The sequence below is a fragment of the Loxodonta africana genome, chromosome 11, assembly GCF_030014295.1.
Source record: "Loxodonta africana isolate mLoxAfr1 chromosome 11, mLoxAfr1.hap2, whole genome shotgun sequence".
Lineage (NCBI taxonomy): Eukaryota > Metazoa > Chordata > Mammalia > Proboscidea > Elephantidae > Loxodonta > Loxodonta africana.
Genome location: NC_087352.1, coordinates 50,637,625 through 50,658,830, shown reverse-complemented (window position 1 = coordinate 50,658,830; position 21,206 = coordinate 50,637,625). Strand labels below are relative to the sequence as shown.

The following is a 21,206-nucleotide window of genomic DNA, read 5'->3' as shown; positions in this document are numbered from 1 at the left end:
TTGGCAAAATAACACCAGAGACTGTACTAATTTATACTCCAAAGCACTAGTCAATTAAAACGTAAGATAAAATAAATGCTCATAATCTTGGCATTAGACTCTCTAGTCTGTTCCATTGGGCTATTTATCTATATCTGCATAAATACTACATTGTCTTAATGACTACAGCTTACATTAGGTTTCAATACCTAATAGTGTTAATTCTTCCAGATTTGTTCTCACTGAGAGATATTTAAGATGATCTAAATAAATGGAGGGACACACTCTGCTTAGGAATTGCAAACTTCAGTATTGTCAAGATGTCAGTTTTTCTCAATTTGATCTTTAGAGTCAATGTAAAATCTCTGCAGCTTTTCTAGTGGAAATTAACAAGCTTACCCTAAAATTTACGGGAAAATACCAAAACAGACATAGCCATTTTGAGGCTCAAAGCTGAAAAAATAACGTTACTAGATATTAAGAGCTATTATTAGGCTTCATTAATTAGGAACATATGGTATAGCTAAAAGGATAAACAAACTGACCAATGAAAAGTAAGAGAGTCCAGAAACAGATCCACCCCCTATACAGTCACTGGTTTATGACAAAGGTGACAGAGCAGTGCAGTGGGAAAAGGACTGTCTTTTCAATAAACAATGCTGGGTCAACTGGGTATCCATACGGGTGAAAAAAACGCATCTTGACTCTTACCTCACACCTTATATAAAAATCAATTCCAGACAGACTGCAGATTTAAATGTGAAGGGTAAAACAACAAGGATTTGGACAAATACACAGAGAAAATACATACTTTCAAAATCTTGGAGTAAGCAAATACTTTTTACACAGGACACAAAATGGGAAAAATATTTGTAAAACATATCCAATCAAAGATGTATACTTCTAGTATGAAACGACTCCTATCAATTAGTAAAAACAATACTGACACCCAAAAGAAAAATGGGAAAACTCTTGAAAAGTCACTTGACAAATGAGGTTATCTAGTCAGTAAACATGAAAAGGTGTTCTATGTCATTAAATCACCAGGAAACCAGGGATATGCAAATTAAAGCCATACCTACTTAAAATAGCTTAAAGTATCAAGTCAGGAATGTGATGTAACTGAACTCTCATAGACTGTTAGTGACAGTGCAAATTGGTATAACTACTTTGAGGAAAAAAGGAAACAGGCAGTACTGCCAAAGCTAGAGGATATGCCTACCCTATGACCTAGCAAATCCATTCCTGAGGTATGTACCCAACAGAAATGTGTACATATGTTCCCCTTAGGAAAACTGCAAAAATATTAAGAGTAGCAATATTTCTAATAGTCAAAAACTGGAAACTACCCAAATTCCTATCAACAGTAGAACAGGTTAAATGAATTGTGGCTATTCATACAATGTAATACTATCCAGCAATGAGCATAATTGATACAGAGCCTCCTGCAAAAATATGAATCTCACAACTAATAATGAGGAAAGAAGTCAATCACAAGAATACACAATATGATGCCATTCATTTAAACTACAATATAGGCAAAACATTATAAATCAGGATAAAGGTTACTCTTGTGAGAATTAGTGACAGGAACGGGGCATGAGGGACAGGTCTTCTGGACACTAGTGATGTTCTGTATCTTGTCTGGAAGCTGATTACAGAGGTATGTTGGTTTGTCAAAACTTACTAAATCGAACATTTATGGCTGTGCACTATGTATATCTCATTAAGAGTACAGGAACGGTAAAGGAAGAACAAATCTTAAAGCATAAAATGAGAACAAATGTTTTAATCTCAAACTCAGGTTGTGATTTTTTCTCCACTCTTAACATTTTAATCAGCATTTTCATCTGTAAGTTTCACCCCAAAAAGCTGAGAAAATAGCTATTAAGTTCTTAAATATTAAACATAGTGCTTCTGAAAGTAGATTTTTTGATCTAACAATCCTCAAATAGGCTCAGACACAATTATAAATAAACATTTACAGTTGACTAACCCTATATGTTTAGTTTAACCAAATATTCCTAGCTATCAATAACTGTTAAACATTATTTATGAAAGTCTAAATTGATAATTTTTTTTTTTGAAGGGTCATTTGGTCATATCTACCAATTTTAAATGAACATAATCTAAGACCTCACAAGCTCACTTCTCCTTCCTGCTGAAGGTTTTTTATTGTTATTCCTGCTCTTCATTACCTAGGAAAAATTGCATATGAACCAAAAGAACTCCCACATTATACTGACATCATCTTTCTATTCACCAATCACATATAAGCTAGTATTAAAAAACACTATTTGTAGCTGAACAAATATTACTAAAATAATAGTTGCCTTACAAATAACTGTCTCTTTTCATAATTTAACCTTATCTAGATCCTTTGTTTGGAGTTCCCTGGACGGTGCAAATAGTTAACGCACTAACCAAAAGCGCTGAAGTCTGAGTCTACCCAGAGGCACTTTGGAAGAAAGACCTGGCAATCTACTTCCAAAAAATCACCCATTGAAAATTCTGTGGAGCAGTTATACTGACACTCATAAGGACGCCATGATTTAGAATCAACTCAAGGGCAACTGGTTGGTTAGACACTTTAATTTTAGTTAGCCACCATAGGTTGGAATTTCAGTCAAAAGTCAAAATAAATCACACAGAATAGCGAGTAAGTACAATATTATACTTTCACACTACAATGATTCAAATGAACTGACTAGTTATTTTAAATAAGATGTTTGCTTTTCCTAACATTACCATTCAAGAGTAAACTTATTCCTCAAAAAGTTAAACACAGAGTTACCATATGATCCAGCAATTCCACTCCTAGGTATATACCCAAAAGAACTGAAAGCAGGGACTCAAACAGATACTTGTACAGCAATGATTACTGCAGCCAAAAGGTAGAAACAACCCAAGGAAGAAATACGTGCTGGTGAAAACTGCCCTGGGTCTACAATGGGATGGCACTGACCCTGATTAAGGTTTCTTACAGAATTTTACTGGTTTGTCATTTGGGGGTCTAATACTGAATTCTCCAGTGACTGAAGCATCTTTGATGAGGCCTCCAGACCACACTTGAGGGTTTATGTTAATGAGGTGACTCAGGTGGGGGCTAATAAGGCCAGAAAGACCACCAAGTGTCATTTATTCTACAAATCATGCCTGTGAAATAAGGTCCCAATAAAGGCTCTGGACATGGAAGCTCCACTGGCCTCCTGGTTGGTTAAAGACGTCCTTGTAAATGGGAGAAAAGTGCTTCCTGTTTTTGGACATGGACACTCAGAACCGTCCCAGACCTTGTCCTATGCATCTCTTCATTTGTATCCTTCATAATAAAGCAATAATAGTCAAGTAAAGAACTTTCCGTGAGTTTTGTGAGTCATTCCAGCAAATTACCAAGGTAGTGAGAGCTAGCAGGTCAGAAGGGAGGGGTACTTGAAACCCTTGAACTTACTGACAGCTGGTATTCTGACAGGGGTAGAAGGAACACCCAGATTTGTAGCCAGCAGGTCAGAGGTGAGGAAAACCCTGGGAACTCCCAAGCTTACAACTGGCATTTGGAAGGGGCAGTGGAAAAACCCCAAATTTATAGCCTGGAGATCAGAAGTGAGGTGTCGCAGGGACTTCCAAGAGTGCTAAAATTTCTATAAATGCAAACACTTTACGTATTTGATCTAAGTTTTTACAAAAAAAAAAAAACTTTCACCCCACCAAACTATTTTTTCAAAAATAAATAACACAACTCTTTACCAATCATATCTGCAGTTATGCTTAAATGGCATATTACTAACAGAAATAGAAAAGTGCTTCCTTAGTAGCAATGTTTACCCCACTTTCCTTCCTTCAATCAATAAATGATTTACTTATTACCCTATTATCTCAATCTCTCCTTTGGTAAGAAAAAGCATGTATCATTATGTGACAAAAACATGAAGTCTCCAATTTACTAGAATTGGAAAAATGAACCAAAAGTGAGATTTCCTGGCAAAATCATCTCTTCCCGTTTTCACTTTAGCTTAGGTACAGGTATTCCTCTACATTAACAGATATTAAAAAACAAAACCTCCTGCCATCGAGTGGATTCCAACTCATAATGACCCTACAGGACAGAACAGAACTGCCCCATGCGATTTCCAAGGCTGTCATCTTTATGGAAGCAGACTGTCACATCTTTCTCCTGAGGAGTGACTGGTACGTTCGAACCATCGACCTTTCAGTTAGCACCACTGCACAACCACAGTCATTACAAAATTGCTCAAGCTGGAAAAACATACAGAATTTGGACATTTCATTTAGACATGTCTTAATATATATGAAATCTTTACTTAAATTTAGTAAATGTGTTAAGTCCACATGTTAAATGGGTAGTCTATTACACCCTAACACATCCACTTTACTGCTCCTTTCCAATTCTGTGTAGGACTAGTCCAAAAATAAGTCCCAATTTATTCTCATCTTCATCCCTCCCTCCCCTAAAACTATCTGATCCTAATACCACCACTTAAAGATTCAACATTTACTGAACCATGTGCCAGGAACTATGTTCTTTGCTCTGAGATTCAAAATATTGCCTTATGTTTCCATAGTTAGTTAGACACAAAAATGGGTTACATATACAGTGATACCTGTAACAGATTTCTCCATGTTAGTACAAGTGTCAGTAACACCAGAGGGGGCAAGGTAAATCAAGTAGAGACTCCTCTAATCCTCATAACTAGGCTCTGACATATCAAAGGGGAAATGTGTAAATAACACACACTGGCTGAAATCTTGATTCTAATGCCTAGTTCCAACAGGCACATTACACAATCAATGTGGAAGATTGTCTAGCTCCATGACCTATAAATTACATTGAGAATTATCAAAGACAGTCGAACATCTCTCAAGATCCCTGCCCTCTTAAATCATCAAGTCAAAAATAGAGTATGTACGGTCAAACCCAGACGCCTAGCCACCTTTCTATACCTGTAATATATATCTACTATAATTTGTGCAATCATGTAATCACATATACAGGGGAGCCTAAGTTACAAAGATACTAAACAAAGGAAGAAAAACCTTATATAGATTACCAAGGGTCCTGACTCAACACTAGCTTAATTCAAAATGCATTAACTGGGCCTTAGGACTAACCACTATGCAGATGAGTTCATATGAATCTTCCAAAGGCTTTACAGAAATTGCAGAAGGATAACCAGAATCAAAGAGGTCAGGAAAAAAAGCTCTTGGAATTTCTAAGATGCAAGCGGGGCCCTGGTGACGCAGTAGTTAAAGGGCTTGGCTGCTAACCAAAAAATCAGCAGTTCGAATCCACCATCCGCTCCGTGGGAGAAATATGTGGCGGTCTGCATCCATAAAGATTACAGCTTTGAAAACCCTTTGGGGCAGTTCTACTTTATCCTGTAGGGTCGCTATGAGTCGCAATCGACTCAAGGCAGTGGATTTTAAAATTCAAGTGACAGCTGGCTCCCGGAAAGAAGGAAACGGGCGCAAGCAGGGGCGGCACTCACACACAGAAAAGACAGGGGCGGGCCATCCCCCAAAGCAGAGCTCATCCGAGGATTCAGAAGCGGCGGGCTGCAGTCTCTTAGGCTGGGGAAGGCTGCTGGGCCAGGCCTCCGAGTCTGCCTGAGACCCCCTTACGCACGAACGGGGCCTCACACCCGAGAGCTGAGGCCTAACCCTGAAAGCGGCGACCTGGACCTGTGGCCAGTGCCGGACAATCCAGACCAGGAGGCTGCAGGGGAGCCGTGACCGGGAAAGGAAAGCACGGGCAGACAGACCGGCAGAACCACAGGGCTCGGGCCCGACCTCACCCTCTCATGGTGAACTTGACCACGGTGAGTCTGGAGCCCGCGCCGCTTAGCTCCGGCTGGAAATCCGGGTCGCTCCCAACCGGCTTCACTCCCACCATCCTCACAGAAAGCGGGCAGAGCGGCCGCAACGCCGCCGACTTCGGAGCTGAAAGGGAAGACCCGGGAGTGAAAGGAGAAGGTTCAGGAAGGCCGAGGCCTGGACAGAGGAGGTGAGGACCGCGGCCTCTTCTCTCGGGGCTCCCAGTGCCGAGTCACGCCAGGGAGCGGAGCCGCGAAGGGGCGGGGACGGGGAGCGGGGAGGGGAGAGGCGAAGGAAGAGACGGCGTGCGGCACCCAGCAGCCCCCGCGCGGCCAGGCCCACGGCGCTTGCGCACCCTGGCGTCATTTCCGTGCCGTCCCCAGTCTCTGCTGAGGAGCCTCATGCTGCCTTTAGCAGCGCAGGCGCACCTGAAGACACGACAAGCGCAAGCGCAGACTGCGGTCTCGAAGGTTGTATTCCTCTGTGTTTCCCGTGCATGAGCATTTTACGATGAGGTTTCTTCGGTAGGAAATATGCGGCCTTTTTTTTTTTTTTTTTCGGGATTCATGGCAACTGCCTAAGGTTTTAATCTTCCCTCTCCCCCGGACATACTTTGGGTATAGTCTTGTCTCTTGGGAAACGAAATACGTTTAGGAACCGTTATTAATTAGTCTGGTTACATACGGGCCCTCTCCATGCAATCCTTCAGTAAGTGCTGTGCACCTGCCTTGCAGTTGTGCATAAAAAGATGAAAGCAGGAGAAACTGGAAGGGCTGACTCATTAGGGGGAGAGTAAGTGGGAGTATGGAGTAAGGTGTATATAAGCTTATATGTGACAGACTGACTTGATTTGTAAACGTTCACTTAAAGCTCAATAAAAATTATAAAAAAAAAGATGAAAGCACTGTCCTTACCTTCAGGAAGCTTACAGTCTAGTGACAGGCACAAACGATAGTTATGCAGTAACATGGACTTTATCCACGTTGGAGGCAAATCAGATGGGTGGGTGGGGCAGGGAAAACTTGCTAGATGGGATTCCTGAACTGAATTGAAAAAGAAGTAGGAATTAGGCAGATGGTGAGAGCTTACAGGGGTATTCGAGGCAAAGGACCGGCAGATGCAAATTCATAGGTTGAGAGAGCTGATAATAATAGATAATATTTAACACTTTGTGTGCCAGAAATATTAAAAAAAAAAAAAAAAAAACCTAGTGCCGTCGAGTCAATTCCGACTCATAGCGACCCTATAGGACAGAGTAGAAATGTCCCATAGAGTTTCCAAGGAGCGCCTGGCGGATTCGAACTAACGACCCTTTGGTTAGCAGCCGTAGCACTTAACCACTAGGCAACCAGGGTCTAAAGATGTTAATTGCCCTTGAGTCTGCTGTGTATAACAGAACAAAACGTTGTCCAGTTCTGTGCCATCTTCATAATCACTGATATGTTTGAGACCATTGTTGTGACTATTGTGTCAATCTATCTCGCTGTGGGTTTTCCTCGTTATTGCTGACTCTCTACCAAACAAGAGACCCTTTTCTAGTAATTGATCTTTCCTGATGACGTGTCCAAAGTAAGGGAACCAAAGTCTCATCATCCTCACATCTAAAAAGCATTCTGGTCATATTTCTTGTTCTTTTGGCCAGCATTCAAGTCAAGGCAGTCTAACACCCAAGTGCTCACTAGTAAATACTAGGCTATGTGACCGACAATGTCAAATGATTTGCTTTTGGATTTCACTGGGAAGATGAAATTGGAGAGGAAGGTAGAGGTCATATCATGAGCAGCTGGGCATATACGTCTATGGTGAAAGCCATTTATTCTCAGAACCCTAAAGGCATTGCTTTAATTGTCTCTGGCTTCCCATTTTGCTCTTTAGAAAACTGACGTTAGGTTGATACTTCTCTTCTAAAAGACCTCTTTCCTTCCCCCAACTCGCTCAGCTTTTAGGATCTCTTTATTACTGGCATTCTGGAATTTCATAATGGTATGTGTAAGATACGCTCTCTTTTGATCCATTGCACTGAGCTTCCAGCGGACTCTTTCTACTTTGAGACTTTTGCTTTGAGCTTTGGGACTTTTTAAAATATTATTTCTTTGATTTTCTTTGTTCTTTTTTTAGGGAATAACTGTTAGTCAAATATGAGACCTTTTGGATTGTTTGGTCTCCTAATTTCACTCGTATGTCCTCTCTTTGTCGCTCTCATTTTTGTCTACTTCATGGTAGACTTCTTCAGGTTTGTTTTGCAATCTTATTTTTAATTTCCAAGAGTTCTCTTTTATCTGACTGTTCTTTCGTAGCATTAGCATCCTTTGATGGTTTTATGTATGTAACGGCTCCTCAAATTGCAAATACTAGAAGTTGGTGCTTTTTGTTTTTTAGTTCTATGATCAGAATAATCTCTAGCTAAAAAAAAAAAAAAATTTTTTTTTTTTTTTAGCTAAGGCCATTGGTTTTTTTTACACATTATAGGCTTTCCTAAAATGTATGGTGATATTTTTTGCTCAGTAGTTTTCTTTTTTCTCTTTAACTCATATATCGAAGGTCTTATTTCAGTGATCATATTTTTAATTTCCAGGACTTCTAATTGCTTCTGTTTATATGCCTTATTTTAATTTCATGGTGTTGGTCTTCTTACATGATTGGTGATTTTATCTTTTGAAGAGAGCTGTGGTGGCAGAGTGCTTAAGTGCTCGAGTGCTAACTGAAAGATTGGCTGTTCAAACTCACCAGCCGCTCTGTGAAAGAAAGATGTGGCAGTCTGCTCCCATAAAGATTATATTCTAGGAAGCCCTATGGGGCAGTTCTACCCTGTCCTACAGGGTTGCTGTGAGTTGGAATCGACTCCATGGCAACAGGACAAAGAAGTTATCTTTTAAAACTCCCTTTTAGTCTTCCAGTGGATGCTGTTTCTCTTCACTGTTTCTGTATTATTTCATGGTTAGAGTAGTTTTTCGAAGGTCACACGCCTAGTAGGAAGTGAAGCCAGCGTTTAAGTCAGGGCAGTCTAACACCAGGACTGCTCACTAGTAAATACTAGGCTATGTGACATATCAAATGATTTACCCTTGTGCTCCAGGGTGTGCTGCTAATCTTCTGGGTAGAGAGTTTCCCTTCGCTCCTGGGTGTCACCTACTACTAGAGGAGACACTGTTCTACCACTCTAGTCCAAAAAACTACCCTCATTACTCTGCTTTGAAGGCAAATGCCTCAACTTAAATGCTTGGAAGTTTAGGAAATAGAATAAGGGTGACGAAGAATCAGAATTGCTGCTGCAATATTATTGCTCAATCAATGTCTAGACACAGCTTTAATGGCCTCTCTAGATCCCTCCAGCTGGGTTTCCTCTAGGTTCCTCTATGATTGTAGCACCTCTTGTAGAAGCTGGCATCTTTCATAGCAGGCTACTCCTCTTAAACTGAGTATGTTTCCATCATTGTGATCCAAATTCCTTCTTTTATTCTAAAACACCTCAAAATCTTGGTCTGCTTATAGCATCCTCATCAGTCAGGCATATTAGTTGCAGTAATTCAGTTTATTCAACAAATATTTATTGAGCACAGACAACAAATTCCACTTTAGCTAATTTAAACAGAAAGGCATTTTTTATAGGAAATTAGTTTGCTGGTTACCAGGAGGAACAGGGAAGAACCAAGCTTGTATGCTCCACAACCATAAACAAAATACCCTTGGAGAAATTGCCAACCACACCTTGGAACTATTCTAATGAAATGAAAATTGCACTGCTGCCCAAAATACTGCCTAGCTCCCATGACAAGGGCGTGCCTCTGTGGCAAAACCTAGATTGCATGTAGGCAGTTTGATATAAATTTCAAAAGAAAAACCTATTTTACATTTCTGGGAAACACCCAAAACTGACTCTTAGAATTGTCATTGAGGTTCTTCAGTAATTCTAGAAGGAGGAGATTTGTGCCATGATAGGCCACTCTTGGCTTCCTAGGAAATCTCCAAAATGTGACCTAATGTCCAACCCTAAAGAATGTAGCATTAGTGGAAGAAATAGTCAATCTGGTGACTTGACGGCATTGTCTAAAGAAGTATTTGAATTCTAGGGGGAACTCACACCCCCTTGACTAAAAGGTTGGAAACCCTGGTGGCGTAGTGGTTAAGAGCTAGGGCTGCTAACCAAAGGGTTGGCAGTTCAAATCTGCCAGGCGCTCCTTGGAAACTCTATGGGGCTGTTCCACTCTGTCCTATAGGGTCGCTATGAGTCGGAATTGACTCAAAGGCACTGGGTTTGGTTTTTTTTTTGTTTTTTTTAAAAAGGTATTGTGCCACCTAGGGACAGCTGCGGGAAATGGTATTTAATTTTCAAATTCCGTAACATACAGCTAGAATGGGCTTGGAAACTATGAAGCAGGATTTCTTTTTTTATTTAATATTTATATTACATGAACTACATATTTTTTGCTGTTTTGTAATATAACAGAGAGGCAAAGCTTGATATTATCATGTGAAACAATTTTTTTTAAATAAATTACCCATTTGATAAACAATTAAACTGGTACAACGTAAAATAATATAAAATGTTCTTTACTTTGTTGGGAGTAAGGTACCCAATTTCTCCTTGCTAATCTTGGTAGCTTGGTGATATGCCCCCAAACTCTCATCCATAAGGAGCCTGAGGACTGCCAACCTTAACCCTTTTACTCCTTCCTAGAAGGCCTAAGTATGGAGCAAATAAGTGATATTTCTAGAAAGAGAGGAAAGTAGCAGTGATTTGTATGTAGAATGTTGAAAGGTAGGTATAATTTCAATGATTTGAAATTTATATCTGTAGTCTAGAAGTCACCAAACTGCCTAAAGTTTCTGTAAAGAGGCCCAAATATTTAGAAAAATTTCGATATCTTAGCCTCTGCAATAAAAAAGATATATTTTATTTAAGTATTTTTTTAAAGTGTGTGTTGGAATTGGCATTATTTCTTGGAACTGAAAAACTACATATATCCAACAATCTATGCTTTCACTTAATTACCTATAAAAGAGAGCTCCTTTTGCTTGTGGTGTTGCAATGGATATTGTCTTGTTAGGAAGTGCAGATGGGGAAGGAAATGACAAAGCTCTTAAGAGAGGCTTTCGCTGCATTCTAAGCCCTATCTCAAGTGTTTAAGGAGCCCTGGTGGTACAATGGTTAGGCGCTCAGCTGCTAACAGAAAGGATGACAATTCGAACCCACCCAGAGGCTCCGCAGGAGAAAGACCTGATGATCTGCTCTGATAAAAATGACAGCCTAGGAAACCCTATGGGGCGGTTCTACTCTGTCACATGGAGTCACCATGAGTCAGAATGGACTGATGGCACCTAATAACAACAACTACACACACACCTGTAGAAAACAAAACACACTCTCATCTGTCAGTCTGTTCTTGAGCAGCAGATATCTGAGGGCCAGGGACTGGCGAAATTCAATAAAAATAAAATGCATGTTAGTTGACTTCTGCACAGTAAGAAAGTGGCTATTCACAAGATGTTAAAAATGGAATATTTCCCACCAAAACTTAGAATAATAGAATTGGAAGGGAACTAGAAGGATCAGACACTGCAACAATACAAAGCGTGCATTGCTTCTTACACTGTGTTGTAATTGCTGTAGATATATCTATCTCCCCTCCAGACTTGACCACAAGAACGACTTTTCACTTTCTACATGCTCAGCTCTTAGCATAGTGGCCAACACTAATGGATGCTGAAAAAATGACTCTATCCATCTCAAAGTAAAATTTAGGACAAGTAAAAAAAAAAGTACTCTTTCATGAAGATGGAAGTAAAGTTAAGGTACTATTCATTACCACTGCCTCCCTCAGTCCAGATTTCTGTGAAGCAAATGTCAGGCATCATATAGTTCTATCCATCAATACTTCAGCCTGTACTTTTAGGAGGATTCCTTAAAAAGCAAGCAAACAAACAAAACTCCACAATACCATTATCACACCTAAAGTGCTAACTACTTCCTTAATATCATTAAATATTCAGTGTTCATATTTCCCTGTCTTTCTCCTAATCTATGTTACAACTTATTTACTTGAATCAATACCAAATTAAGGCATATACACTGCATTGGTTGACGTGTCTCCTGAGTCTGTTTTTTAAAACTTTTTATTAATCTTTATCTTTTCTCCAACTTTTTATTTGAAAAAATTCAAAGCTACAGAAAACTTGCAAAAAATAAAATAAAATACAGGTACAGTAAAGGTTCCACATTTATCACTTGTTAAAATTTTGCTGTGTTGAAGGTTGCGTTCTCCAGAAAGCAGATGCTGAGATGGAGTAAGGAATGCAATCGGTTTATTGGAGAGAAACATCTGTGAGGGTGCCCTGGTGGCACAGCGGTTAAGAGCTCAGCTGCTAACCAAAAGGTCAGCGTTCGAATCTCCCAGCTGCTCCTCAGAAACCCTATGGGGCAGTTCTACTCTGTCCTATAGGGTCACTATGAGTCAGAATCAACTTGATAGCAACCTATTTGGTTTCTGGTTTTGGCAACATCTGTGAGAGAAAAAGGGAGGAAGCAAAATTATGCAGAGGGAGAGGAAAGCAGGTCTGACAAAGTCTCTGTCAGCCAAGAAAGAGCTCCAGGGTTTGTTAGCAGAGAAATTGGTTCAGGGCTGCCCTAAGAATACTGTATCCTCAGCTGAAAAGCTGAAGCAACCCTGAAAAAGCTAACAGCAGGAGGCAGTGAGCTAACCACTCTCCTTGGAGCTGGGAAGTGGATCTTTCCTGAAGGGGAATCTGGGCAATACATCTTTCTGCCAGAGACACACTGTCGGCACTGTATGGATCCGCTTCTCCACACAGCTATGGGCAACAACTTTGCCAGGGCTCTGGTATTCCTCTCAACCTGAAGGGAGGCTTAGAGGAGGGAGGTTAGAGGAACAAACTATGGTCCCTGTTGCTGCAGCCAGTGACAGGGCTGCATCTGGTACTCATCACCTCCTCCTTTACTATCTATTCTAATTTCCCCTTGCTGATCTTGGTAGCTTGATGATGGGCCCCCAAGCCCTCATTCATAAGGAGCCTAAGGACCCCCAACCTTATCTTCTTCATGCCTTCCTGGAAGGCCGAGTATGGAGCAAATAGTGGTATTTCTAGAAAAAGACATACTGTTACTTGGAAAGAAATTATTTGATTTAGTGGAAGTCAGGAAAAAAAGAGAAGTCTCACCAGCTGATTTTTCATGTCATGTGAGAAAGTTCAAGGGGAAGCACTTACAGAGTTTTGATTACACAAAGTCATGCAAAGAACACTTATTTTTGTCTACTCTGTGGCACTATCATAAAGTGGAAAACTCTCCTGTTAACATGGAGCCCCCAACAGTGATGTGACATATAGGGGAGTGGGTCTATTAAGGAAAGGACAGAATTAGCAAAATACTAAGCACTATGGAGAACACCAAACTACTGGCTCATAATCTAGATGAGGAAAAAAATAACAGCACCAATGAAACAATCAGAAAAGGATAGTAATAATGCTAGATCACCAGGCAGCATGATAATCTCATTTTTCTGAAATTTGTAAAATGGAGGAACAAATCTCTTTGCCTTTTGCAGAGCTAACTTGGAGCTCTGGAAGTCCAGGAAGTATTGGTGTCTTGTAGGGTGTTATAGATTGAGCTGTGTCCCCCGCAAAATGTGTGTTGAAATCCTGACCCCTATATCTGTGGACACATTCCCATTTGGGAATACGGTTTTGTTTGTTACGTTAATAAGACCATACCAGTGTAGGTTTATTTTATTTTCTATTGTGCTTTAGGTGAGAGTTTACAGCTCAAGTTAATTTCTCATACAAAAATTATACACATACTGTTATGTGACACTAGTTGCAATCCCTATAATGTGACAGCACACTCCCCATTTCCAAACCGGGTTTCCTGTGTCCATCCAACCAACTCCTGTCCATTCCTGCCTTCTCATCCTGCCTCCGGACAGGAACCGCCCATTTGGTCTAGTGTATCTGCTTGCACTAAGGAGAATGCTCTTCACCACTATTATTTTATGTTTTCTAGTCCAGTCTAATTCTTTGTCCAAAGAGTAGGCTTCGGGAACAGTTTTAGTTCTGGGTTAACAGGGCGTCCGGGAGCTGTGGCTTTGAGGGTTCCTCCAGTCTCAGTCAGACCATTAAGTCTGGTCTTTTTACATGAATTTGGGCTCTCCTCCACACTTTTCTCCTGCTCCATCCTCAGGGACTCTTCTGATTATGTTCCCAGTCCTGGGTGGTAGCCAGGCATCATCTAGTTCTTCTGGTCTCAGGCTGATGCAGTCTCTGGTTTATGTGGCCCTTTTGTCTCTTGGACTAATGTTGCCCTTGTATCTTTGGTGCTCTACATTCTCAGTTACTCCAAGTGGGTTTTCTTTGTTATGTTAATAACACCATATCAGTGTAGGGTGTTTTAAAGCTAGCGGCTTTTGATAAAGATTAGGCACAAAGAAGCAAGCACAAAGGGAGGGGAGGATACCTGCCATCTGGAGATTACAAAGGAATCCTGAATGCCTACAGAAACTGAGAGATCCTTCCTCAAAGAGGACAGAGAGAGAGTCTTCCTCTAGAGCAGATGTCACGAATTTTGACTTCTAGCTTCCTAAACTGTGAGAAAATAAATTTCTGTTTGTTAAAACCACTCACTTGGGGTATTTCTGTTATAGCAGCACTAAGAAACTTAAATTCTAAGGACATAGTGATAAGTTTTTTATACCTATAGAATGATGGAATTCCTGACTCTTACCCTATGGGTTCCATTTATGATTCTGTGCTGATGGTAACCACACATTTCTTACTAAGAAACAATAGAAAACAAGACAACTTCTCACGACTGTCTTTGTTTCCCTGTCTCTCCCTAATTTACATGATATACTGCTGCCACATTAATTTTTGTGGCTGACATATCCTATGAGTCACACACTTGTATAATCCTCTCCTGTGACTTCTACCCAACAGAATATGGCCAAGGGGATGGGACGTCACTCCCTTGATTATGAATACAAAGACCTGGAGTTAGAAAACCAAAAGGAAAGAACACTAGGTGTTTCTCAAGCTGAAAGAACTGAAGAAAAATTCAAGCTCTGAGTTGCAATATTGAAGGACTCTATGGGCAAAATGGGCAAAATACTAAATGATGCAGGAAGCATCAAAAGAAGATTGAAAGAATACACAAAAGTCACTGTACTAAAAAGAATCGGTTGACGTTCAGTCATTTCAGGAGGTAGCATATGATCAAGAATTGATGGTACTGAAGGAAGAGGTCCAAGCTTCACTGCAGACATTGTCAAAAAACAAGGCTCCAGGAATTCACGGAATACCAACTCAGATGTTTCAATAAATGGATGCAGCGCTAGAGGTTCCCACTTATCTATGCCAAGAAATTTGGAAGACAGCTACCTGGCCAACTGATTGGAAGAGATCCATATTTATGCCTATTCCAAAGAAAGGTAATCCAACAGAATGTGGAAATTATCTAACAATATCATTAACATCACATGCAAGTAAAATCTTGCTGAAGATCATTTAAAAGTGGTTGCAGCAGTATATCTACAGGGAACTGCCAGAAATTCAAGCCAGATTTAAAAGAGGACGTGGAACTTGAGACATCATGCTGATGTCAGATGAATCCTGGCTGAAAGCAGAGAATACCAGAAAGATGTTTACCTGTGTTTCATTGACTATGCAAAAGCATTCGACTGTGTGGATCATAGCAAATTACAGATAACATTGTGAAGAATGGCAATTCCAGAACACTTAATCGTGGTCATGAGGAACCTGTACATAAACCAAGATGCAGTCATTCGAACAGAAGCAGGGGATACTGCGTGGTTTAAAGTCAGGAAGGGTGTGCATCAGGGTCGTATCCTTTCACCATACTTATTCAATCTGTATGCTGAACAAATAATCTGAGAAGCTGGACTATATGAAGAAAAATGCAGCCATCAGGATTGGAGGAGGACTCATTAACAACCTGCGATATGCAGATGACACAATCTTGCCTGCTCAAAGTGAAGAGAACTTGAAGCACTTACTGATAAAGATCAAGGACTACAACTTTCCAGTACAGATTACACCTCAACATAAAGAAAACAAAAATCCTCACAACTGGACCAATAAGCAACATTATGACAAATGGAGAAAAGATTAAAGTTTTCAAGAATTTCATTTTACTTGGATACACAACTGATGCCCATGGAAGCAGGAGTCAAGAAATCAAACAATATTTGGCATTGAGCAAACCTGCTGCAAAAGAGCACTTTCAAGTGTTAAAAAGCAAAGATGTCACTTTAAGGACTAAAGTACGCCTGACTCAAGCCATGGTGTTTTCGATTGCCTCATATGTATGTGAAAGCTGAACAATGAATAAGAAAGACCAAGAAGAACTGATGCCTTTGAATTATGGCATTGGTGAAGAATATTGAATATATCACGGACTGCCAAAAGAACAAACAAATCTGTCTTGGAAGAAGTACAGCCAGAATGCTCCTTAGAGGCAAGGGTGCCGAGACTTGGTCTCACACACTTTGGACATGCTGTCAGAAGGAACCAGTCCCTGGAGAAGGACATCATGCTCGGTAAAGTAGAGGGTCCGCAAGAGAGAGGAAGACCCTTAATGAGATGGATTAATACAGTGACTGCAACAATGGGCTGAAGCATAAAAATGATTGTGAGCATGGCACAAAACTGGACAGTGTTTGGTTCTGTTGTATTTGGGGTTGCTATGAGTTGGAATCAACTTGATGGCACCTAAAAACAACGTATATATATACACACATGTATCTTGTTGTTAGGTGCCATCAAGTTGGTTTCAACTCATAGTGACACTATGTACAAAAGAAGGAAACACTGCCTGGCCCTTGCCATGCTCACAGTTGTTGCTATGCTTGAGCCCATCGTATATGTGTGTATGTGTGTGTATATATATATATAAATATGTATCCACACATATATACATACAAATTCCAACTTGCTAGTGCACAGTAGAAAGATTTTCCTTGCTGGCTTTGAAGAAGTAAGCTACCATGTTGTAAGAGGGTGTTTGGCGAGGCCTCTGTGGCTAGGAATTGTGGGCTGCCTCTGGGACCTGAGGGCTGCTTCCATTCAACAGCCAGTGAGAACCCAGGATCCTTAGTGTTACAGCTACAAGAGAATCAATGAGCCTGAATGAGCTTGGAATTGGATTCTTCCCTAGTTGGTCTCCAGCTGAGAATGCAATCTGGCTGACACCTTGATGGCGGTCTTGTGAGATGCTGAGCAGAGCACCCAGCTCTGCTGTGCCTGAATTTCTGATCCACAGAAACTGGGAAATGCTAATATGTGCTATTTTAGGCTAAGATTGTGGTAATTTGTTAGGCAGCAATAAAAAAAAAAATATTGTTAGGAAAAGCACCACTCTATGTTTTTTTATGGATTGGTCAAAAGTCTTCAATGACATCTCATTGTCTTTGGAATAAAGTTAAAAAAAAAAAAAAACCTACATAGGCATTCAAGACCTTTCATTATCAGACCTTACTCTATTTTTCTCATGTTATTTCTTATCATCTGGACCAAATCAACTTTTCCAAAACTTCTCCTTCATGTCCCTTTACTTTCCCCAAATTTAACTTTTTGTTTATTGTGTGTTTATATACCAAAAAAAAAAACCCCAGTGTGTTTATATATATATATATATTCATATTTTACATGCCCTATTATGGGGGCAGTTCTGGAGCCCTGGTGGCTCAATGGATAAGAGCTCAGCTGCTAACCAAACGTCGGCAGTTCAAATCCACCAGCCGCTCCTTGAAAACCCTATGGGGCAGGTCTACTCTGTCCTATAGGGTCGCTATGAGTTTGAATCAACTTGGCGGCAGTGGATTTTGGTTTTGGGTTTATGGGGCAGCTCTACTCTGTCCTGTAGGGTCACTGTGAGCTGGAATCAATTGGATGGCAGTGAGTTTGGTGGTATTTTTGTTTGTTTGTTTGCTTTTTTTAAGTCTCTCAATACTGGTGACAAAGTTGTTTTCATTTCTCAACTCTTCCTATTTCAAATCTTACCCATTTTTCTAGACCTCCATAAAATCGAATGTGATTATTCCCCCTCCACCTACCCTAGAAGTAATTTATCTCCATCACCCATACTCCTTATGTTGTGTGCTTCTCATACTGCACTGGGGTATAGCTATACATCTGGATGGTCATTTGCCATTCTTTTTAGCCACCCAGCATCCAACATACTTTCCAACATTTAGGAAATTCCTTACCTTCTGAGTCGCAGTGGAAAGCAGAACCAGCCTCCCTCTATAGAAGCTGAACATGGCCAGATTCTTGCTTTCTCAGCTGCACTTTCAGATAAGGCTCAATAAATGTATGTTCAACTGAATTTTTTGATTATTTAAATCTTTTAAGATGTTGGTATAATTCCTTCAGATGAGAAGAATATTTATTCAAATGAATATATTCAAGATCTGTATACTGAAAATGCAAATCTTAATTCTGACTAAATGGAAGGTTACATGTAAAAAATATGTATGTGTGTATTTTTCTGAATTAGAGGCATTTTATCTATTAGTATTTGTGTATCTATTTTAGCCCTTGGTTCAGAATACAAATATACACGAAACCAAAATCAGCTGCCATGGAGTTGGACTTCAACTCATGGCAACCCTATATGTATCAAACTGTGCTCCATAGGGTTTTTAATGGCTAATTTTTTGGAAGAAGATCACCAGGCCTTTCTTCCAAAATGCTTTGGGTGGGCCTGAATAACTGCTAACCATTTGCACCACCCAGGGACTCCATGTATATATACACAGACCTTGACAAATAGGTTTTGTAAAGTTGGTATAGAGGGGCCAGAATGCCAATAGTTTATAACAGTCTGTTAACCTTTGTATTCTGAAAAAGGTATTTGAAACATAGCAAGTATTCAATTAATATTTGTTGAATTAAAGAGCCCACTTATCTGGGAAAAGATATTCTATAGATTTCTTTCACAAACCAAACTACATTGAATGTAGCCTAATCTTATCATATGGTAACCATTCTGTACTTCCTATATTTCCAAAAAAAGCTTCTTATGGTTACAAAGAGGAAGTGGATATATTGAAGCCAGATGGCTGAGGGGTTAATTTCTTCTATTTGCATCATTTCTTTCTCAACCCATAAAATGTGATGCAAGGCGGTTAGTCAAAAGCAGAAGGAAATCATTGAATTCCAATTTGTAGTATAAGACAGTTTCTGAATTACTGGTTTTCAAGTGTTCTATTGACTTTCCTGATCAACAGTATGATTTGTTTTTTTTTGCTTATGGTGGCAGCAGAGCTGGTGTTTATAAATAAACAGAAACAGAATATAAAAGGCAACACTTGAGACCTAAAGTACAATGCAGTGGTTGGACTCTGAATCATCTAGTGATGAAAAAGAGGAGGCCTCGCGGAGACTAGAACTCTTACGCACTCCTGGTGGGAATGTGGAATGGTACAACCATTTTGGAAAACAATATGGCACTTACTCAAAAAGCTAGAAATAGAAATACCATACAATCCAGCAATCCCACTCCTAGAGATATATCCAAGAGAAATAAGAGCCATCATGTGAATAGACATATGCACACCCATGTTCACTGCAGCATTATTCACAATAGCAAAAAGATGGAAGCAAACTAAGTGCCCATTAACACGTGAATGGATAAACAAACTATGGTACATACACGCAATGGAATACTAAACAACAATAAAGAACAATGATGAATCTGCAAAACATCTCACGATATGGATGAGTCTAGAGGGCATTATACTGAGTGAAATAAGTCAATCACAAAAAGACATACTGTATGAGACCACTCTTATAAAAACTCATAAAAAGGTTTATACACAGAAAGAATCTTTGATGGTTATGAGGGGGGTGGGAGTGGGGATGGAAAAACACTAAAAAGACAATAGATAAGAGGTAACTTTGGTGAAGGGTAAGACAGTACACAATACTGGAGAAGTCAGCACTACTTGACCAAAGCAAAGTCACAGAAGCTTCACAGACACATTCAAACTTCCTGAGCAACTGAGTTACTGGGCTGAGCGCTGGGGACTATGGTCTCTTGGGGGACCTCTAGCTCAACTGGCATAATAATGTTCATAAAGAAAATGTTCTTCATCCTACTTTGATGAGTAGCATGTGGGATCTTAAAAGCTTGTGTGCAGCCATCTAAGATATATCTACTGGCCCCACCCCATATAGAGCAAAGGAGAATGAAGAAAATCAAAGAAACAAGGGAAAGATTAGTCCAAAGGACTAATGGACCACAACCACCACAGCCTCCACCAGACTGAGTCCAGAACAACTAGATGGTGCTCGTCTACCACCACTGACTGCTCTGACAGGGATCACAATAGAGGGTCCAGGACAGAGCTGGAAAAAAAATGTGTAACAAAATTCAAACTCACCAAAAAAGACAAGATTTACTGGTCTGACAGAGACTGGAGAAACCCCAGGACTATGGCCCCCTGACGCTCTTTTAACTCAATATTGAAGTTACTCTTCAGCCAAAGATTAGACAGGCGTATAAAACAAACAATAACACATGCAGTTAAACCATGTATACGAGACTAAATGAGCACACCAACACAAAAGCAAAGGCAGGAAGGGACAGGAAAGCTGGATGAATGGAAATGGGCAAGGCTGAGATCATCAAGGGGAGAGTGTTGACACCTTGCGGGGCTGAAAACCAATGTTAAAAAACAGTTTGTGTACTAATTGTTTAATGAGAAACTAATGTGCTTTGTAAACTTTCACCTAAAGCACAATAAATAAATAAAAAGAGGGAGCTCCTCCCAGGTTACTGATGGGGTCTGCAATGTGTTGCTGGGGGAAGATATCTCAGGGGGCAAGGAGAGAGAAGTCTGCCATTAGCAGGTACAGGAAGTCTTTTGACCAAAGCATTACTTAGCACTGTTTTGCAAATTAGGACAGAAATGATCCTACCTGAAAAAGTTGATTCTCCTCTGGTCTGGTCCCCTAATCCTCTGTTTCAGGCTCTTGTGTCCAATAGGACCTTCCTACTTAAGGTGCGGTCTGAACACCAGTAGCAATAAATTTTACCTGGGAGTTTGTTACAAATGTAGAATCTCAGAGCCGACCCCGGATCCACTGAATCAGAAACTTCATTTTAACAAGACTGCCAGGCGATTCCAACACACAGCAACTTTTGAGGACTGGAAGAGGACACCCTGCTTGTCCCATAAATCCACTGTTGTGTGCTCCTGTAGTCATTACTACTCATACCGGCCCTATGTGACAGACTAGAATTCCCCTAGTTTTTATGGGAGATCACCGGATCGTCCTCAAGGCAACCAGGTGGGTTCCAACAGCCGACCTTTCGCTCAGCATGAGGGCTTAGCTGTTCCGCCTCTTACCAGGTTGGTAGTGGTGAC

The 21,206-nt window shown here is 40.3% G+C and overlaps 1 protein-coding gene across 4 annotated transcripts in view; it reads left to right on the top strand.

Annotated features, from left to right (window-relative positions):
* Window positions 1-5,514: 5,514 nt before the first annotated feature.
* Window positions 5,515-21,206, top strand: part of WDR7 (WD repeat domain 7) — a 429,516-nt gene continuing 413,824 nt past the window's right edge. For 2 of the 4 annotated variants that reach the window (XM_064294472.1, XM_064294476.1), the window contains exon 1: window positions 5,516-5,998. In XM_064294472.1, coding sequence (XP_064150542.1) covers window positions 5,796-5,998 — 203 coding nt within the window. In that variant the 5' untranslated portion in view covers window positions 5,516-5,795. Of the gene's footprint in view, window positions 5,999-21,206 lie in introns of all 4 variants that reach the window. The other 2 variants (XM_064294478.1, XM_064294475.1) reach the window with 2 other exon arrangements.